The sequence below is a fragment of the Eptatretus burgeri genome, chromosome 7, assembly GCF_056783735.1.
Source record: "Eptatretus burgeri isolate ZD-2024b chromosome 7, Ebu_testis_v1, whole genome shotgun sequence".
NCBI classification, from domain to species: Eukaryota; Metazoa; Chordata; class Myxini; order Myxiniformes; family Myxinidae; genus Eptatretus; species Eptatretus burgeri.
In genome coordinates, this window is record NC_140967.1 from 66,365,415 (window position 1) to 66,384,923 (window position 19,509).

Here is a 19,509-nt window from a genome sequence, read left to right on the forward strand (position 1 = left end):
ATTCTAGGATCAGGGGAGGTTCACGCCCCCGTTTCCTCCGACTAATGGGCGAGTGTGGCTCCGCCCCCGAGGTCATCCTGATCCGAATATTTGCATATTAGCCGCTCCTGCCAGCCTATAAAACGGCGAGCGCAAGGCGAATGAAGTCAGTCGAGTCGGGTGGCGAAGTCATCGGTGTGGCAGAGTGAGTCAGTTTTGGTTGGAGAGTGGAAGAGAGCCGGGGGAAGAGAGTGTCATCGAGAGAGTTGGGTTCTGGAGTCGGCTGAGAAGAGTTGCGGGAAGAGGCAAAGGAGCTCGGGTCCGAGGCGAGAAGGACGGCGGTCGGCGACGAGGTGGCGGTGTGGGATCGCTCGTCGCGGGACCCAAGCCAGCCAGCCATTCTCCTCCCCCAGGGCATCAACAATTCCCCTTTCCCCCGCGCTGAGATAGTGCAAAAGGGGCCCCGTTCCCACCCCACTCCAAACGTCGTGCCAACGAAACCCGCCAAGGAGCACGGAGTCGGGGCACAGCCGCGCGGCCACATCTGCGGCTCGCCCGCCAACGCGTCACGAGGACGCGGGTAGGACCCCCCCGGTCTCGCGGACCTGGCCGCTCCTCCAGGTCACGTGCACAATTGGCCTACAGGCCTGTCTGCCCCCTTGTCTATAAGGGTGCCTTCTTTCCTTTGCTTTTGTGTAAATGTGTGTTGGCGCCGTCTGTAAAGTAGAACTGTTTAAGTGTTGGTGTGTGCGCGTAGTCGGTAGTAACTCTGCGTCGTTGTTGCTTTTGTTTTGGTTGCTATATGTGCATTTTGACTGTATGGCTGTATATATGTGCTTTCCGTGTGCCGGGAAATAAATGTGCATTGTGTGAACTGTTTTCCCGTTTCGCTTCGTCTTTTCTTTATTGACCCTCCATCCTGCTTCACGTAAAGGGTTCGTCGTGGTTGCAAAACGCCCGGTAAATAATCTGAACCGCCGAGGTCGATGATAACACTGCTCGGTTATCCCAATATTATGGAACGGGCCGCCCAAGCGGCTCGTGTCAGGAGTCGACCTGCGGCGAGGTACGATCGCCCGGTTTACCATCCGCGTGGGTACTTAGGTAGGTAGAGTTTGGCGAACAACCCTATCCTACGCGGGTGGCCGATTGGCACGATTGTGGTGAGGTCGAAAGGCCCACCTGTGACTGGCTCCGGGCGATAGTTCCCGGAGGGTCACGACTGAATTGTCCGTCCGGTAGGCGACGCGGTCGCGATTCGAGTGACGTGGCCGTCCGCACGCCGGCAGGCGCGAATTCGCAACAACATATATATATATATATATATATATATATATATATATATATATATATATATATATATCTATATATATATATCTATATATATAAATATATATGTATATATATATGTACATATATATATATATATATATATATGTATATATATATATATATGTATATCTATATATATATATATATATATATATATATATATATATATATATATATATATATATGTATATCTATATATATGTATATCTATATATATATATATATGTATATATATATATATATGTATATCTATATATTTATGTGTATATCTATATATATATATGTATATATATATATATATATATATATATATATATATATATATATATATATATATATATATATATATATATATATTGAAAAAAGCTATTCTTGCTAAACAGTTGCATAAGGCCCACCTATTAGGCATCAGCTTCGCAGAGCTACAGCCCCCTACTTCTCCGGCATATTGTACTGCAGCCAATACTGGGAAGGAATTAAATTCTCAATTTTATAGATCCATCAACCCTGGTGAGGAAACATTTCATCTCCGGAATGGACTGGTCCCCATAAAGATTGTCTTCGACTTAAAATCATAAATTACGTCTCTTGCCATTGCCTATAGCCTAGCAGTTTGAGTGTAAACAACGCATTTATTATATAACGTTAGACATTTTTTTCTTTCATTAAAAAATTACTGTTATTGTAAACTGTTACAGAGAGAGAGAGAGAGAGCACGTTCTGATCACTAATTCTTAATTTACTTGAGTTATTTAGCTGCTTTCAGAAATGCAACCACTATCCACTTCTTTAAATATATAAATCTCATTTACAATCCACTTCATCAAATATATAAAGCTTATATTTAATTTGTGTGCGTGGAGGATGCACCCCTGTATGTGCTCGCATTCTGCAAGCATGCCCCAGTCGTACAGATATACAAACAATACACAGACAAAATTTTATATGCCCTCACGTTTTAATAACCAAACTTTACTTTAGTTTATGTACAAAGGGCATTATTTTTCCTTCACCAAAATATTTTCTGAGTTGATCTGATCTGTCATGAAAAACTTACCAATTGTAGAGCAATGGAAACCATAACAGGAATTATAGACCCAGAAGGCTCCTCATGGGATAACCCATTGAGCAACCTTTGGAATATACCCAGGGTGCTGATTCAAAGGTTTACTCCATTCAAAAGATACCATGGGATCCTTTATGATTACAGTGCAGATGAGACAGTAAGCTTAGCATCCTAATCAGAGGAAAACATATTATTCAATGTAACACCCTTTGCCACCCTGCACCAAATCGACTTGAAATCGGGATCAGACAGCTCAGAGGTAAGCGTGCCAACAAATGAGTTCTCCTGCCAGTTCAACCCAAACTCAATAACAAGCAAATCAAGTACAGAATTTTAGCTGAAGGCCCGGAGGATGTCAGACCGGCACACCAATTACTATAATATCAAACTACAGCTTCACGAAAAATGTATCCCAATTGGCTCGGCTTCAAACAACAAATAACTATTTTATGCAGAGTGTGGATTGAAGTTTGTGGTTAAAAGAGAGTTGTTTTATAATCAGTGGACATGTGACAAAGGGCATAACACTTTGAGATAAAACAATACATACCAGTGTGAGGATCTACAGAAAAGTAAGGATGTCCTTCAAGGAGGCTATACACCACAAGAGCACTGTTTCCATACGTTGGGTCATCTTTGTCCGTCGCGGTCACTTGAATCACCGGAGTGCCTGGCAGCAGATAGAGGGTGAAATTATCATAATAATAATAAATTATTATTATTATCATCATCATCATCATCAGAACCCTGGTATCAGACCTTTCTCTGCTCATCTCCATTTCAGGAACTGCCATTTACCTTTTAGTTTTAAATCCTATCGACCTAATTTGCAGTTCATCTCAACCATATGCTGCCCCAGCTGTGCTACCTTTCTGCCTGCATTCCGTCATCAGTATCATCCTTCCTCTCACACTCTCAATCTCTCTGCTCTATGAGTTACGTATGGAAGAGTGCATCGATTAAGCTTTCTCCTCTCGAGACAAAATGCTTATTTTCATCGTCCTGTGCCATTTCCTTTCCCAAATGAACTTCAGCTTGTGCTTATATTCTTGAATCCATCAGGTCTCTGCTAACTAATTTACTGCAGCAAGCTTGCTCCTCTAAATTCCAACAGTCGTTCCTTACTTTGGATTGTCTTATCTGATATATGAAGTTGTGGTTATTTAGTTCCCTCTGTATATCCCCCCCTGCAACTCACAACTCACAACTCACAACTTGTGACTTATTGATGCACAAGATTACCTGCAGAGCGGATGAAAAAAATAATTGACATGCTTTAAGTTGTTCACATAAACTCACTCAAAAACTCCTCTTTCGATGGAGTTTAATCTCTGCAGGATGTTTTCTCTGGTGGCTTTGCGAATAAGCTGGTTTAAAATAATACAGCATGCATCAGCACTCCAACCCCACCTCGACATCTACATTCTGCATCTCAATTCCGTGTAACTTGAAAGCTCCTTCCCCATGTGTAAAAACACGCTGCAGCATTATGATGTATGTGCAATATTCGTAACATTGTTTAAGACCTTTGAAAATTGTATTCATCTCCATCCTGTCAATTCTCTGTCATCGGTTATGAATGTTAGGCAGGAGAGCTGACTGAATTCCAAGACCTTTAACATTAAATTTTTTAACATTGATTCGTGGCACAGAGGTGATTGATCCAGTAACCTTTCTCAACTCCTACTTTGTCTTTGTGCTTGTAAAAAAAAAATCCATATTTTTGTCAGTCCGTCTGTCTTTGTTTTTTCTAAATCGCTTCCAGAAGCTTTACAGCAGGTTGATAGGTATGTATTTTCTAGATTAGCTTTATCTCTTCTCCCACACCCCTCGCTCACCCATCCTTTCCCACAAGAGATTACAGCTTATCCAAGCAGTAACCTGGCTCTGAGCCATATTTCGGCACAGCAACCAATCCACATAAATTCTGCCATCAGGCCTAGATATCTGCATCCTTATTTCCTACATCATTTGCTTTTGTGGCTCCACTATGTGCAGACAAGTCTACTTGTTTGAGCCTCCGAATGTTTCTCACCGACATTAGCCATCTCGGGCACTGTTCCATGATAGGGTCCATCAAGGAATTGAGGGGCATTGTCATTGATGTCCTGGACCTTCACCACAAATTCCGATGGTGGTTCAAGGGGATTACCCGTCTCTCGTTCCACCACCTGGTGAGCATGTGTTAATGAGTGTTAATGGCTCCCCTGGTGAAATGGTGACAAGAGTTGTTAATTGAATAAATGACAGGTTCTTAACTCAATACTAAATATGATATACTCAATACTCAAAAACACAACAAAACAAAAAAACAATACTTGCCTCAATACTCAAAACTCAATACCCAACAAATATCGCTATCCAGCAAGCAACACTCAGGTCCAACATTTCTACCACTGAATGATCTTCATCCAGGACTGTGCAGGTATTGTGTGTCTGATGTTAACCATCCTCCCATTGGGAAGAGATTACCTTGCCATCTGGACAGCTATATTACAGATGGTGGTGCCTTCCTTTTGGATTTTGGATCCTCCCAATGGCAATCAGTTTTTGTTGTGAAGTTCTAAGGTGTACAATGTGCAAATATCTGGCACATTGCACACCTCAGAACTGTGGAACAGAGGTGTATCAATAAGGTTCCCCATGAAGGAGGACACAAAATCAGTTGAAATTCACAATTGGGTGATGTATGTCTTTGAAGTAATCATTTAAATGGTGCAGTGAGTTCAAAAATTGCCCATGAATTGTTGAGCGATCTTAATTATCTTCACAAACAAAAAACAACTGCTGTCACTCAAGCAAACATTAAACGTGTTGTACAGTCAATCTTGGAGAATCATCAGATTACTAGAGGTGAAATTGCAAACAAATTGGATGTCAGTGCTCCACGTATGGAAACAATCATTCATTCTCACTTGAAATACAATGAGGTTAGCACAAGCCGGGTACAAAGCTCGTTTGATCAAAAGGCAATTTGTATGGACATTGTAAACAGAGCTACTACAACACTTTCAGAAGGACGAGATGACTTATCGAAGAAGATCCGATGTGATGAGACCTGGGTCCATCCTTTCAAATTGGAATGAAAGCATCGAGTGGAGACATTGTGGGTCCTGACTCTCGAAATGAATTTGAAGTTCAACCGTCAGTGGGAAAGCTTATGTCAACAGTGTTTTGGGACCTTATTGGTTTAATAAGTGTGGATTTTTTTGTTGAAACTTGGAATTTGGGAAAATCATCAAAACACCGTACTGTACAGTGACCGGTTAATCAATGAAGTGAGAACGCTGCGTGCAGACGCCGACCAGGTATGCTCTCTCAGGGTACGACTTTGCACGATAATGCTCGCCCTCAAAAAGCAAATGTGACCACGACTACATAGCAGTGATGGGTTGAGAAGTTCTAATTAATCCTCCATACAGTCCAGACTTGTCACCTTGTGATTTTCATCTCTTGACCATTTTAAGAACTTCTGGGTGGCATTAAAGTTACGAATGATGTCTTACCTGAAACTGTAAAGGATATGAAATTACTTGAACATATTCCCTATCACTAATCACCATAGTCATTCGGCACCTCATCCTGAAATGGCTGATTAACCATCCCAAATATTTCTGCTTGGATGGTATAAAGACACTGCTGAATTGATGGGACAAATACTGTTGTATGGAACACAGCATGGGATATGCCTTGAGAATAGGTGATGTTCCATCAACTTTCCTGCAATGTTTGATTTTTAGAAAATTCCTACAGAAAGGCAAGGAAACAACCTCAACCTACAGACATGCACGGAAACAAAGGGTTAACGTTGGCCTGAAAGTATCAGGTACTGTATGATATCAAAGCGTAATTGGGATGGCTCTGTACCTTTCATTTGCTCTGTGTATGATTTCAGTTGAACAATTAACTGGAGAACCCAATATGTTTTTCCAATTTCCTATTCATTCTCAGAGCCAAAAGCATGACTTGTATTTCAACAGCCTCAGGAAACAAACCACTACTGGGAAAAGTGTGCGATGCTGGTTGCAAACTGCATAGGAAAGGGTGGCCCATGCCTTCACAATCAGTTGGGAAACCTTTTTGTCTGAGCCTCATATATTAACTAATCAGAAGGCAAACTTACTCTCTTAGACGCAACGGGGTAGTCATGTCGACAATCAAACGATGAAAACACAAAATACCATATGTTGTTGCATCTACCAAAGGAACATGCTGGAACACCCCATTTTTATTGGACAACAAGTAGACGAGAAGAAACCTTTTTTCAATCCCTCTATGGTCACTTTGCTGTTCGAATTGAAATAGACGGGAAGAGACATTCACCTTGAAATGCAACAATTGCTAGGAGCATTCTGTCGGCTTCAATCTCCAATGTGGAAGCAAACGGAGGACTGGTTAATGTGCAGGAAGGTTTTGAATCTTCTTGACCACAGTAATTCCAAACTCTGCTTGATTGTTACAAATGCACACCTCTTCGCAAAGTCATGAATTGTATTATTTGGATCATTCAGCTTGGACGGCTAAAGCACTTTTGGTTCGGGTTCGGTGAGGAACATATTCCTTCTGTGTTGGACAAAATGGAACTGCTGCAGCAACCACTTCATGATGTGACAACTTGCTCGTATCTTATCCGAAATCGCAAACTAAGTCTTGTGCTTTTTGGATGAAAACTTGGAGGGAATAAATCTCAATTACCTGAAATCAAGCATCTCCATGTTTGCATGAGCAGTTACGTTAACTGTCCTGTTTGGAAAATGTGGACCCATTTAAACTTTGCCAGAAGACTTATGACCCGTCCCATCAAGTGATTCAGACATTATCCTCTACTAGCAGAGTACCCTCCCTTCAGGCAATCTTATATCTTAGTGGGTGTAAGGAAGTGTCTCGACCACCACAAAAAAAAAAAAATTTGATTTCTTCAAAATGCCAACAGGATTCAAAGAACCCCGTGCAATGCCGGGTACCCCTGTTAGTTGCTGATAAATGTATTTCCTAAAGAATTTTCACATCGAGTCGACTCGTATAAAATGCTCAAACAGGTGAGTTGAGCATTTTATGTCAATCGAGAGCCTTCCCAGTCAGTCGGGTCAGCCCAAGAGAACCACAAAATGACAACTTTTGATGCATGGACAGTCTTCCGGTCTACTGAACATACCACATGCAATGTAGACATTCCACTTTCAATAATATCCAAAAGTTAGTGAGTTAAGATTTCCAAAAATGTGTGTTGAAGAGCGGCAAGTCTGTCAGATTTTGATTGTAAACAAAGGACAACATTCTGTACATCTTACCAGTTTTGGAAGCAAGATAGAGTTAAGTTGGAGTGAATGAGAGTTTGTACAATTTATTGTGCAGGTGAAGAGAGGAAGTGCCGATGCCATACCTGTGCTGTGAGCGTGTAGTAAGCTTTCTCCTCTCTGTCTAGGCGTCGTGTAGCATGTATGTCCCCAGTACGGTCGTCAATGATAAAGATTGTGCTTGCACCATCTCCAGTCAACACATACTTCATCTTCCCATCACCGAGGTCAGAGTCTGAATGCAACTGGGAGGGGATAACAAGGAGCAAAAGTTAAAGGTCATACAAAAAAAATATAAATTGACACATGGGAGAAGGGGAAGAAATAAACAGACAAATAACTGTGGGAAGGTGATTATTCAAATAATTTTTAGCAGCGTCTCGCGTAGCGAACGCTGCTCATGGAGAGCTCGGCGTTGTTGTTGTTGTTGTTGTTGCTGTTGTTCTTCTTCTTGTAAAGACAAAACCTTAACCTCGAGGACTCAGCTCTTGTATATACAAGATCCGGATCTCCTTAGATACTAAGCACATGTACACATCCTCGCATTGACGGTGCCTTTTGAGAGCGTCTATCATGAACTTTTAAATATATTCGGTCATTTTCTTTAACGTTTCGAAAAGTTCACGTTACTATTTAAAGATTATTCCATTTATCGTATTGTAATTTCGTAAATACACTATTTATTTCGTAAATACACTATATCTCGTAAATACGTAAATACATTATGATGGGTCTCGCTATTGGCTTAATCAAGGCACGCAACGAAATATCGGAAGTTATTGTTGTTTTATTTTATAATTATTATTTTTAGCCGACAAAACCTTTAGGTTGCTGCTCTTGGACACATTTGTCCTTGTTTTACGCTAGGGCACTAGCTAGTAGCTTCCTTGACCAAATTCTATGATTTTTCATGAGATCTCACAGAAGTCTGAAGATAATTTCATGAGGTCTCATGAAGCAATTTCTTCAGACAGTTAGCTCTTTGTGCTTGACCATTTTTAACATTGATATAAGGCCCATGGAGGATCTTGTTTAACAATGATCTAAGGCCCATAGAGGAGGATCCCATGGACAAAGACATGAGTAGACATGAGTATACTTTAACGTTAATCTTCTTTTGTATGCAGCACAATGTTGCAGAGTAGCATTATTGGCTGAGAGCATGGCTGTGCCATTGATACAATGCCCTCTGAAGGTTTGGGCAGCAATTTGGAATCTGTCCATGCTTGGTGCAAGCGATAGCTCGCCTACTCTTCGTGAAGGACACCATGTGATTTTTAACATCCACTCACTAATTCTGGCAGCTGGGATTTCCGTTTAACTTCAATCCGAGAGATGGCACACACACATTTATGAATCATCCTGCCTATGAAACACCAGGATGAGAGTTTTTAGCTGGGTCTGGATTCAAACCCAGGATATACAGCTTCGAGGCGAATGTGCGTACGTCAAAGACATCCTGTCGGCCCTTTAGCCGGATTACAAGGATACTCTTACACAATCGACAAACACTGGTATATGACTATGTGGATTTGAACCTTCATCATGAGTCAGGGGTTCCATTGGGAACAATATCCTGCCTTCCGGGCAATTCACATTGTGGTTGACTCTTCGTGCCCTGATCAAGGCAACATTAGGAGCAACGCTGAAACGGTACTTATAGAAGGATACACAAGGAAATTAGACGCAGGTAGAGGCCATTCGGTCCATCATGCCTGTGCCACATCAACACCACATGAATTTATCAACACAAGATCAAAAGAAGAAAATGTGAAATTCTTTTTTTTTCATGAAATTTTGTTTTTTAGGTGTTATTTGTGGTTTTTGTAGCTTTTGTAGTTTTTTTTGTCTTTTTTATTTCCACGGGAGGGGGCATGGGCAAAAACAGTCTTGGGTAAAAAAACACAATATCCACCACATAACTCCCCTTGACGAGACCCCCACCAACAGCACTGCGTACACATGCACACAATCACCCATCAATGCTCAAACGACCTAAAAGTCCTGTCAACATCCCTCTACCCCTCTATCCCCATAACTTTCAGGTACCTGTCTAATTGGTTCACGAGTCAGTAAGTGACCACTATATTCGTTGTGGGTGTGTGTCTGTCTGTCTGTCTGTCTGTCTGTCCAGAGCATAGCTCCGTGGGTTTTGATCCGATCCTGATAAAATTTGGGTGCGAGGTTTGTATCATCATCTAGTTGTGTTTTCCTGAGAATGGGCTTGCTGCGCCCATTATGGGTGGAGCGACGCCCAAAAAACATGTGTTTTTATGGGGTAGCCGATTTCAAGTTACATCTTCTCCGGGGGGGTTTGTTGAATCTGGCAGGGGTTTCGGTATTTGGTTAGCCCAATGGCACCTGCATAGCCCCACGGAGCTCGATTTTTCATTTTCATCCCAAGGTCAAGGTCACAAGGTCACGAACTTAGAAAATGTCCAAAAAAATCAATTTATTGGGCATCGAGCTCCTTGGGTTTTCAACTGTTTCGAATGAAAGTTGGTATGCAAGTAGTGCTCTTCGAGTACTACAACTTTCATCATTTACGTTTTTCCCAATTCCCGCAAGTTTGCCTGTGGCATCCCCTCGAAGGTCAAAAAAAAAGGCAAACCGTGTACATTGCTCGTGAACCATCGCCGTCTCCAGACTTGTTCTAATTTAAACCTATCTACTCCTCTGCTGCCACTACCTTTCCAGGGAAACAATTCCATGCATTAACTACTCTCTGAGTAAAATTCCGCTGCCTTACTCCCATCTAAACTCTCCTCTTCTTTATTTCCAGGCTGACCCCAGGTCCATCACTACCTACTCTGCTGAATAATTCTTCTGCACTTATTATGTCTATACCCTTCATTATCTGAAACAACTCCATCATATCATCTTGTAACCACCTCCTTTCCAGTGTATAAAGCCCTGTTGTAACCAACTTACAAAAAGCAGTCCTCTAAGTTCCGGTCAAGACGCTTCAGGTCATACAAGAATAAGCAGCCCCCCCCCCACCCCATCTACTTTCTCAACAATCCTCTGGAAGAAGTCCTTTCTTTCAAGCTTCTGGGTCTCACTATCTGCCATGATCTTTCCTGGGAAAGCCACATTTCCAACCTGGCCTCCAAAGCCAGTCACTGACTGGGCATCCTCCGTCGTGCAAAGTCCTTCCTCGACCCACCTGAGCTCCTGACCACATACAAAGCTTTCGTCCGCAGCCTGATGGAGTACTGCTTTCCCCTCTGGGCTGGTGCTCCTGCCTCTCACCTTTCTTGGCTTCACGATGTGGAAACCAAGGCATTTCGGATCATTGGTATCTCCCACGATAAGGCTGAGGCTTTGGGCCTCTCACTCTCACACAGCAGGCAGGTCGGTGGTCTTTCTGTCTTCTACCGTCTCATCTCCGGTCTCACCCCCCCCTGCTGTGTCTGCGATTTGTCCCCACCATATTTCCGCAGGGCGCTCAAGATCCACCAACAACTGCCTTCTGGTAAAACTACCAAAATCTCGAATCACTGCTCACCTTCACTCTTTTATTCCTCTTTTTTCCCGCCTTTGAAATAAACTCCCACACTTTATTCAATCCAATTGTTCCCTCCAGGCCTTAAAAACAGCTGTTCACCACCACCTCTTATCTTCCCCCATCCAAAACCTCGATCTTTTCCACCCCCGTTAATCCACCCAAACCCACCTCCTTCAAATTCCCTGCTTTCTTTCCTGAAAGTCCATGTAGTGTCCATCTTGTATACTCCGTGTTCCCCGCCCCATCCCTCTCCCTTCCGCAGATCTCCCAATGTCTCTGTTTCCCACTGTTTTGTCCTTCCCACTCCCGCCCCTCTTGTCTCGTGCCCCCCCTTTGCTTTGCATTAGCTCTCATACGAGCCTCGACAAGATATACAAAAAAACAAAATGTTGTCATCATTTTCTCTGCCCTGTTAGAATTTTTTTCCACCCTTTCCTCAAGAGGTAATGACCCCAATAGGCCTTATCTGTATTTTATTACAGTTGGGACAAAATTCAAGACTTCATTTTCAGTAGAGCACAGTAAGATCATAATGCACCTGCAGTAATCATATTTGCCCATATTTGATGTACTTTTAATGACCCTATGCCATAAAGTTACGGTCTTTAGCTGCCTCTATCTTTACAACCCCTGCTGTCAAATATCCACAGCAGCCTGCAGACTGGACGATCACACAGTTTTCTCAATGGCTAGACAACCGTCCGTGCGGAAAGGAATCGTTGTTGCGAACTAAAGTTGCTTTCAAAGTGTACGTCCAAAGTATGCAGACAGCAGGTGGAACATAGTTAGCCCCAAAATACTCCACATTGCTTCAGCTACTGCAAATGCTGTTTGTTGTTCAGTCCGAATGCAATGAAGGAGAAAGAAAGAAAAAAAAAATCAGGTGTTAATACAAACATTCAAACAATGTTTGTATTCGGTTGGCCTGTTTGGCATCCCCAATATGATCAGCACTTCCAGCATGGGAGCTGGGATCCCAGTTCAAATCGTGTCTACCACTACACATGTCCTTATAATTCACGTCACAGTACACTCACGTCTGCTCGTGCTCTTATCCCACATGTGGTGCATGTAGCATCTTCTTCATGAGCCGAAGATCACCAATGAAAGAAAACAAGAGATTTCTCTGGTTTTCATTTCCTCGATCATTTCTCATATGTATTCTCTGCTTGAACTATACAAGCTCTTCAATCAGCTTCAATTTCCCTAAAATCCTCAGAAGCGTCAAGGTTTTGTGTCCTCGCAGATCGTTTCTACTCAGCAGTGAATTAAACCGTTCCCTTGTCTCGTTTCAATCTCTACAAAGTTGCATGCATAAGTAGTTTAGGAATTTGAATGTTTCTCTGTTCTTTAATTCTCGTAGCTCCCGTTGAAATATTGGCCAACTGATATGGATATCAGTAAAACAACCATTATGTGACCTGAAGACCACCAGGTGGTAATTGTAAGAGAGTTCTGCACAACAGTGTGCTCAGATTTTGAACATTCAGGTTTTCAATCATTTATAACTAATTTAGCAGGTGCAGTTGGTTTTCTTATTAATGCACCCACATAGAGTTTTAGATGCATCAGCACATGATGATCTATCCTTAAGTCCGACAGCTTATTACACATACGAGCAAGTCCAACGGCCAACTCCAGACACCATTGTACTTTGCGGGCCTTGATTGCCAAATGGTAATAACACTGTTGTGATGTCATTCAGAGCAAGCTGGGCATTGAATTCTAAAACAAAAAATATTTTGGTAACGACTCGATCAGCTCTGTCGTATGTTTAGTTATGCTGTTTGAAATTGCAAATGCATCGGGGTGAAGGTTGAGTGAAAATTGCTTGAACATGTGTGCCTCGCTACAGGGAACAGCATTACGCTGTTCAAAGTTTCTCTAAGTGATTATAAAAATAAATACTTCATCATAATTCCATCCACCCATGCTTCATTGTAATGGACGAGGTACATGACATGGAACATTATGTTTTCATGCAGTTCTTCACGAGGACAGACAAGTCATGATGTTCCCACTTCCTCATTATTACACGATGAAAGCTACATTCACACAGATGGTGAATCATGTCATGCGCTCGGGTATTTGCACTGTCCAAAAGGTCCAATTGACTTTTATAGAGGGAATGATGCACCACAGCCCCATCCATCCATTGGGACCATACTCTGTGCAGAGCATTGGTGCTGCCGAAGCAGTGTCCTTGGCTATTGGGCACAATCCTGGACGGGTCGCCACTCCGACACAGGATACCAGCAAGCTGGAACTCATTTTGCTGACCTCAGAAGGATGACAGGCAGAGTCAAACCCACCTGGTATTAATTCAACAGCCAAGGGGGATTTGAACACAGGATCCTAGGATCCCAAGCCCACCTTGCTGTGATCAAATCACAAGCATGAGCTGAGTGATATAGTCGCAATTATGATCAATAATTTTGTTGTTTTTACACAAATTCACACTCACACCATGAACATGAACATAAACAGAATAGGCATGCATGTAATTTTTTAAAAATTATTTAACAACTGCATTCATATTTATAATCGTAATTATCGTTATTCATCCAAAGTTGTAACACGTTGATGTTACTTCCACAATGTAACACATTAATATGGTTACACAACACACAGGCATGCACGGACGAGAACTACTTTGCTGCATTGTGATAAATATTCATTCAAAGACCTCGGCTTTTCTCTAACTCTCTGTGCAGATAAATAAGGACATTAAAACACAAAATACACAGATGGACAAACGTACGACGGAGAGTAAGATTGAACCGACAGTCTGTCAAGCTTTGAAACAGTGAGAATAGGCTGCACCCACATGGAGTCTGTGAGGTAGTCACAGATAACAGTTGGTTTGGCAAAACATCATAAGATGTTCATTCTTGAGTGTTTGACCCTGGCATATGGGACGCTAACTCGCTTTCTTGCAAAAGAGCCATGGTTTGAAGTTAAAAACTGCAAGTGGAGCGCAGTCTTGCCCAGACCACGATTCCAGGAGCACATGCTCACAGTCCTGGCTAATAGTCATTGAACATAAGTGCACCCGACTGTGGCTTTGGCTTTAACTTCAAATTTCACCAACTCCATCTCAGCCTCCCACATTCCAAGCACACTCAGCACATGATGATCTATCCTTAATCTTAAGTTGAGTTAATGCCATGCGGAATAGATATCTGCAATATGAAAGCTAAATGTTCACTGGCTTTTGAAATATCGCGTACACAAAAATACATGGATGGATGATCAGTCGGTCGGACGGAGCTCGTTTTAATGTCCCCTGTCTCCGACCTTGTCAAATGGGTGGGGGACAATAAAGGTAAACTAGAGATTGTTTACTCTTAATGTCCAATATCAATGCATCATCGGCACAATGGCAATCTGAAGGAATCAATATTTTTAAATGGGGAGAAGGGGGAGGAAAGGAATCATCCACCATTTCAGATCATCCCCCATCCAAAACCATGATCTTTTCTACCCCACTAACCCTCTTCAAGCCCAACTCTTTGCAAGTTTCCAGCTTCTTCTTCCTGACGGTTTGCTTCCATATCCATCTTGTCCATCCCATATGTCATCCCCTTCCCCTCATTTGTCCAAGTCTCCCTCTATTTTGTTCCTCAACCGTACTGTTGGCATCTTTCCCCCATCTCTTTATACTTACTGTTCCTTTTGTTCTGTTCCACCCTGAGTACTTCTACATTTTAGCTCCTCCATGAGCTTCGACCTATAAAAAGTAAAAAAGGAAGGAACAGACATGATCAATAATTACATGAGATTTTTCACTGCATTGTGAAGTTTGTTCATTATACATCATTTACTTGGGAATTTTTACTTTGGACAAACAAAAGCATGAGCCTCAAGCCCCAAAACAAACCGACGAGCTCGAGATGCTGACTGTGAAAGCAATGGATCTTGAGATTATAATTAATGCTCTGAAAAAGCTTTACGAGTGTAATGGACAGAATGTGAAGCAGGCAGTATATTTACAGTCTGTTTGGAACACTATGCGTTATTGTTGAATAAAACTATCATTTATGCACAAGTGAAGTTACCAAATGGAAATCGCAAAATGATTTATTTACATATTCACAATTAAAACGCCTTCCAGAAAATATACTCCTGACCTTATGCTCCGAGATCATAAACTTCCTCGGCCTTCTACGCTGATATTACAGCTTTTCTCAATGCCCAAAGATGGTTTTAGTTACTCGTTAAATTTTTATTAAAATTCCAACATTAACACGTATGTTGATTAAGCGTTGCATTTCTTTTATTGAAAGTTTCAGTAATTGCCTAATGAATTGCAGACGGTTCCCATTGACAGCAAAACTATTTAACAATCTCACGACATATTGCTGTTGTTAAGTTTTGCACAAAACAAAAACAATCATTTAATATTTCCTCCATGAGAGGTTAATTGATCGTGAAATGACCGTTTCCTGAATTCTTTAACCAGCTGAAGATTTCCCATTGAGCCGTGTGATGGAATTAGTGTTGTAAAATGTATTGTGTTGTGACCTTGATATTGTGCAGTTTGATTGCTTATGATGCAATAATCCTTGCTTTTTAAGAGTTGGATCTAACCTAAACTTATGCATATAGTTTTTTATTTCTCACTGCAGCCTATTTCACGGGAGATTGAACAATACGTGGGCTACGATGCTATCGAGAGGAGTCCCGGATCAGCGTCGAATGAAACTCCCGAAAAGGCATGTTGATAGGATGACACGGATGCTTGTTTGATGGCTACCCTGTATCCTAAAGAAGTAACACAAGGTGAATTGTCTATCAGATGCTTCACCCTTCTCAAAGAAGGATTACACTGTCTCGGTGATTAAATATCGTTTCGACCAGGAGTTAAATAACAAAGTCCTGGAGTGGCATCACAGACATCCTCGAATAAGTGCCATTCACGGATTTTAACACAGACCATACACATCTTGCGATGGTGTTTCTGATTTGTTGTCGTTGTTATTTAAGCCAGCCATGTGTCAGGCTTTGCCATGGGCCATTAATCCATCAAGGGGAGTGACACTATAGCCCAAAACAAGATGTAGGACTTTATAGAGCTAATGAGGGCAGGAATTTGTTAACAATCCCAGAGATAACTCACTTACTCATCATGAAAGACAATGTTGGGTATTTAAACTAATGCTACAGATAGGACACCCAGCTGAACTTCCATCTGAGGGTAGTACATTTTGAGAAATAACACCCTGCCTGTGAAATGTAGAAATGTATAGCTGGGTCAGGAATCGAACCCTGACTACATAGTTCAAAGATATGTGCACCACCTCTGTAGCAATCTGTCAGACACGGTTCTGATTTACACTCGTGAACATTAATTAGTAAACGTTGGGAACAAATAATTAGTTTCGAAATTTAAAAACGTCGTGATCTTGTTCTGAATCGTGCAAATTAGATTCAGGTGTGACATGTGAACAATTACACAAATGTATTTGCAGATTTGTAGTTTCGTCGTAGATGTTTTCATAATTTATTCAGCAAAAATGAATGCTTTGCATACATGTCTATTTTTAAGGCTTAATTTGTAGAATAAAAATTCCTTAAAGTGTTCATATGACCCAGACTCTGGCAGGATGGCCAAGAGGTATGCACGCTCGTTCTTAGCTGTCTATCCTGGGTTAGAATCTTGGCCCAGCTATAAACTGTCATCCCGGTGTTTCACAGGCAGGGTGATTCATCAATGTTTGTGCCATCTCACACCATTTGGCTTTTACATTCTTGCACTGCTGGACGCCCTTCTGCGTTCATGACATTGTCATGATGGTATCATCACGGCATTTGTCCAGGTCAGAGAATTTCAATAATCCCATATATGTCATATATAATTCATCCCCTACCAATAATGCCACATTTAGATGAATTACAAATTATGTAGAAACAAGTTTTCCAAATTTACTTTTTCTATTCATAACTGAAGAGATCAAACTAAACACTGTTAAAGTTGAAGGAGGTGACATGTCAGGAATACCAGCAAAAAACATGTACAAATCAAAATTCACTGGTTGTAAAAGTATTTAGCCCCTTTGGTCAGTACTTGGTGGAAGCACCTTTTACAGCAATGACTGCAACGAGTCTTTTTTGGTAGATCTCTACCAGCTTTGTACAGCGAGACGGTGAAATCTTTGTCCATTCTTCACGTGAAAATTTCTCTAGTTCTTCGAAGTTTGATGAGGATCGTCGATGAACTGCAATCTTCAAGTCTCGCCATAAATGTTCAATTGGGTTCAAGTCAGGACTTTGACTGGGCCACTCAAGAACATATATTTTCTTCTTATTCAGCCACTCCAGTGTGGCTTTAGCCTTGTGCTTCGGATCATTGTGCTGCTGAAATGTGAATCTCCTACCCAGTTTTAGATTCATGGCTGACTCAAGGATTCTCCTGAACTTTGCACCGTCCATTGTCCCTTCCATCCTGACAAGCTTGCCTGTCCCTGCTGATGAAAAGCGGCCCCATAATATGATGCTAGCACCATCATGCTTGACAGAAGGGATGGTGTTGACTGGGTGATGTGTAATGCTCAGCTTGTGTGAGACGTAACGCTTTGAATTTCTATCAAAATGGTCAATTTTGTCTTGTTTGACCACAAAACCTTTCTCCACTTGCCTGCAGTATCATTAAGATGCTTTTTCACAAACTCCATGCAAGCTTTGAGATGCGTCTTTTTCAGTAATGGCTTCTTCGTTTTTTGTCACCTGTTCATAGAGGCCAACTTTGTGAAAGCAACAGGATATTTTTAATTGATGAACACTGACCCCCATCTCAGATATAGAGCCTTGCAGATCTTTCAAAGTCATTGTTGGATTTACAGTGACATCCCAAACCAGTTTCCTGCTTGCCCGGCTGCTGAGTTTTGATGGGTGACCTGATCTGGGTAGAGTCTTGGTGGAATGACATGTCTTCCACTTCTGAATGATGGATTTCACCATACTCAGAGGGATAATGAGTGACATTGAAATGTTTTTGTAACCCTCTCCTGAACGGTGCTTCTCCACCACTTTATGTCTGACTTCTTTGGAAAGCTCTTTGGTCTTCATGTTTTCCTTGTTCGTTGACCAAGTGAGTTGCACCTTAAAACTCCTTCAATAAGTGGGGGAGCTTAATTTTTAAGTTAAACCACTGATTACATTCAGGTGAAACCTGTTACACTTATTTTGTAACCTTACAAACAAATAATTTGCTCCTGAAGTGATTTGGAGTAAATTAGGTAAAGCGTTTGAATGCTGACACAACTGAGAATCATTTGATTTTCTCTGTTAATCGAATTTATTCACATTTTATCTGCATTTTTTAAAAGCTTTATCATTTTGGAAGTAGATTGTGAAGACTCCATCGTCTATATGTTAAGTTCAATTTGAAAGCATCATGAAATAAGCTCAGGTGGTATCAAAATGTGAAAACTTTGAAGGGGGGTGAATACTATTGCAGGCCATTGTATGCATTTTCAGTATGTATGTATGTATATATATATATATATATATATATATATATATATATATATATATATATATATATATATATATATATATATATATATATATATATATATATATATACACATACATTAATTGGGACCATACTCTGTCCAGAGCAATTGGTGCTCCTGGGCTCTTGGCCACAGTCCTGGACGGGTCGCCACGCTGACGCAAGATACCAGTAAGCTGGTACTCATTTTGTCGACCTCAAAAGGATGATAGGCTAAGTCAACCCCACCTGATATTAATTCAACAGCAAGCAGGATTTGATCTCCGAACACAACGATCCCAAGCCTTCCACCCTAATCATTCGGTCAACACCAGGCATAAACCAAGGTTTCATTTTGTATGAGCAGGACATATATTTCTATTTCAATTTTCTTTCACTCGAAAGTTCCATCTCCATAGTTGTGTTTAGTGTGATGACATTAAGAACACCCATGGTATATTTCACAAGAATAAATTTTACAGCTGCTATTCTGACCAAATTCCACAAAATCCTGAATTGATTGAATGTAAAATTGGCCATGAAGGGCTTTTCCTGGTTTATATCTGCTTGTGGAGTCCCCATGTCACTCTCTGTGGTGAAGGTATGTTTGTTTTGATATTTTGGCATTAACCCTCATATTCATGTTTAAAATGCCAGTCACAATCATCTCTGTTGAAAGTCGTGGAAAGTGTGGCAGATTTGTGAGGGAGTGTGAGGGATGGAGGTAATGATGGAATTCATTCATAATATGCAATGGTTCAAAAATATTTGATCCACATATAAAAATGTAAGAGTAATCAATCAAAACGAAAAATATATTGGCATATTTTTA

General features: G+C 41.1%; 1 protein-coding gene across 1 annotated transcript in view; it reads right to left on the reverse strand.

The window, feature by feature from the left end:
- Nucleotides 1-19,509, reverse strand: part of LOC147023445 (cadherin-11-like) — a 182,729-nt gene that overhangs the window by 66,530 nt on the left and 96,690 nt on the right. The window contains exons 3-5 of the mRNA XM_085888867.1: nt 7,761-7,919; nt 4,413-4,548; nt 2,928-3,047 (exon numbers count right to left, since the gene is read on the reverse strand). Coding sequence (XP_085744993.1) covers nt 2,928-3,047; nt 4,413-4,548; nt 7,761-7,919 — 415 coding nt within the window. The remainder of the gene's footprint in view (nt 1-2,927; nt 3,048-4,412; nt 4,549-7,760; nt 7,920-19,509) is intronic.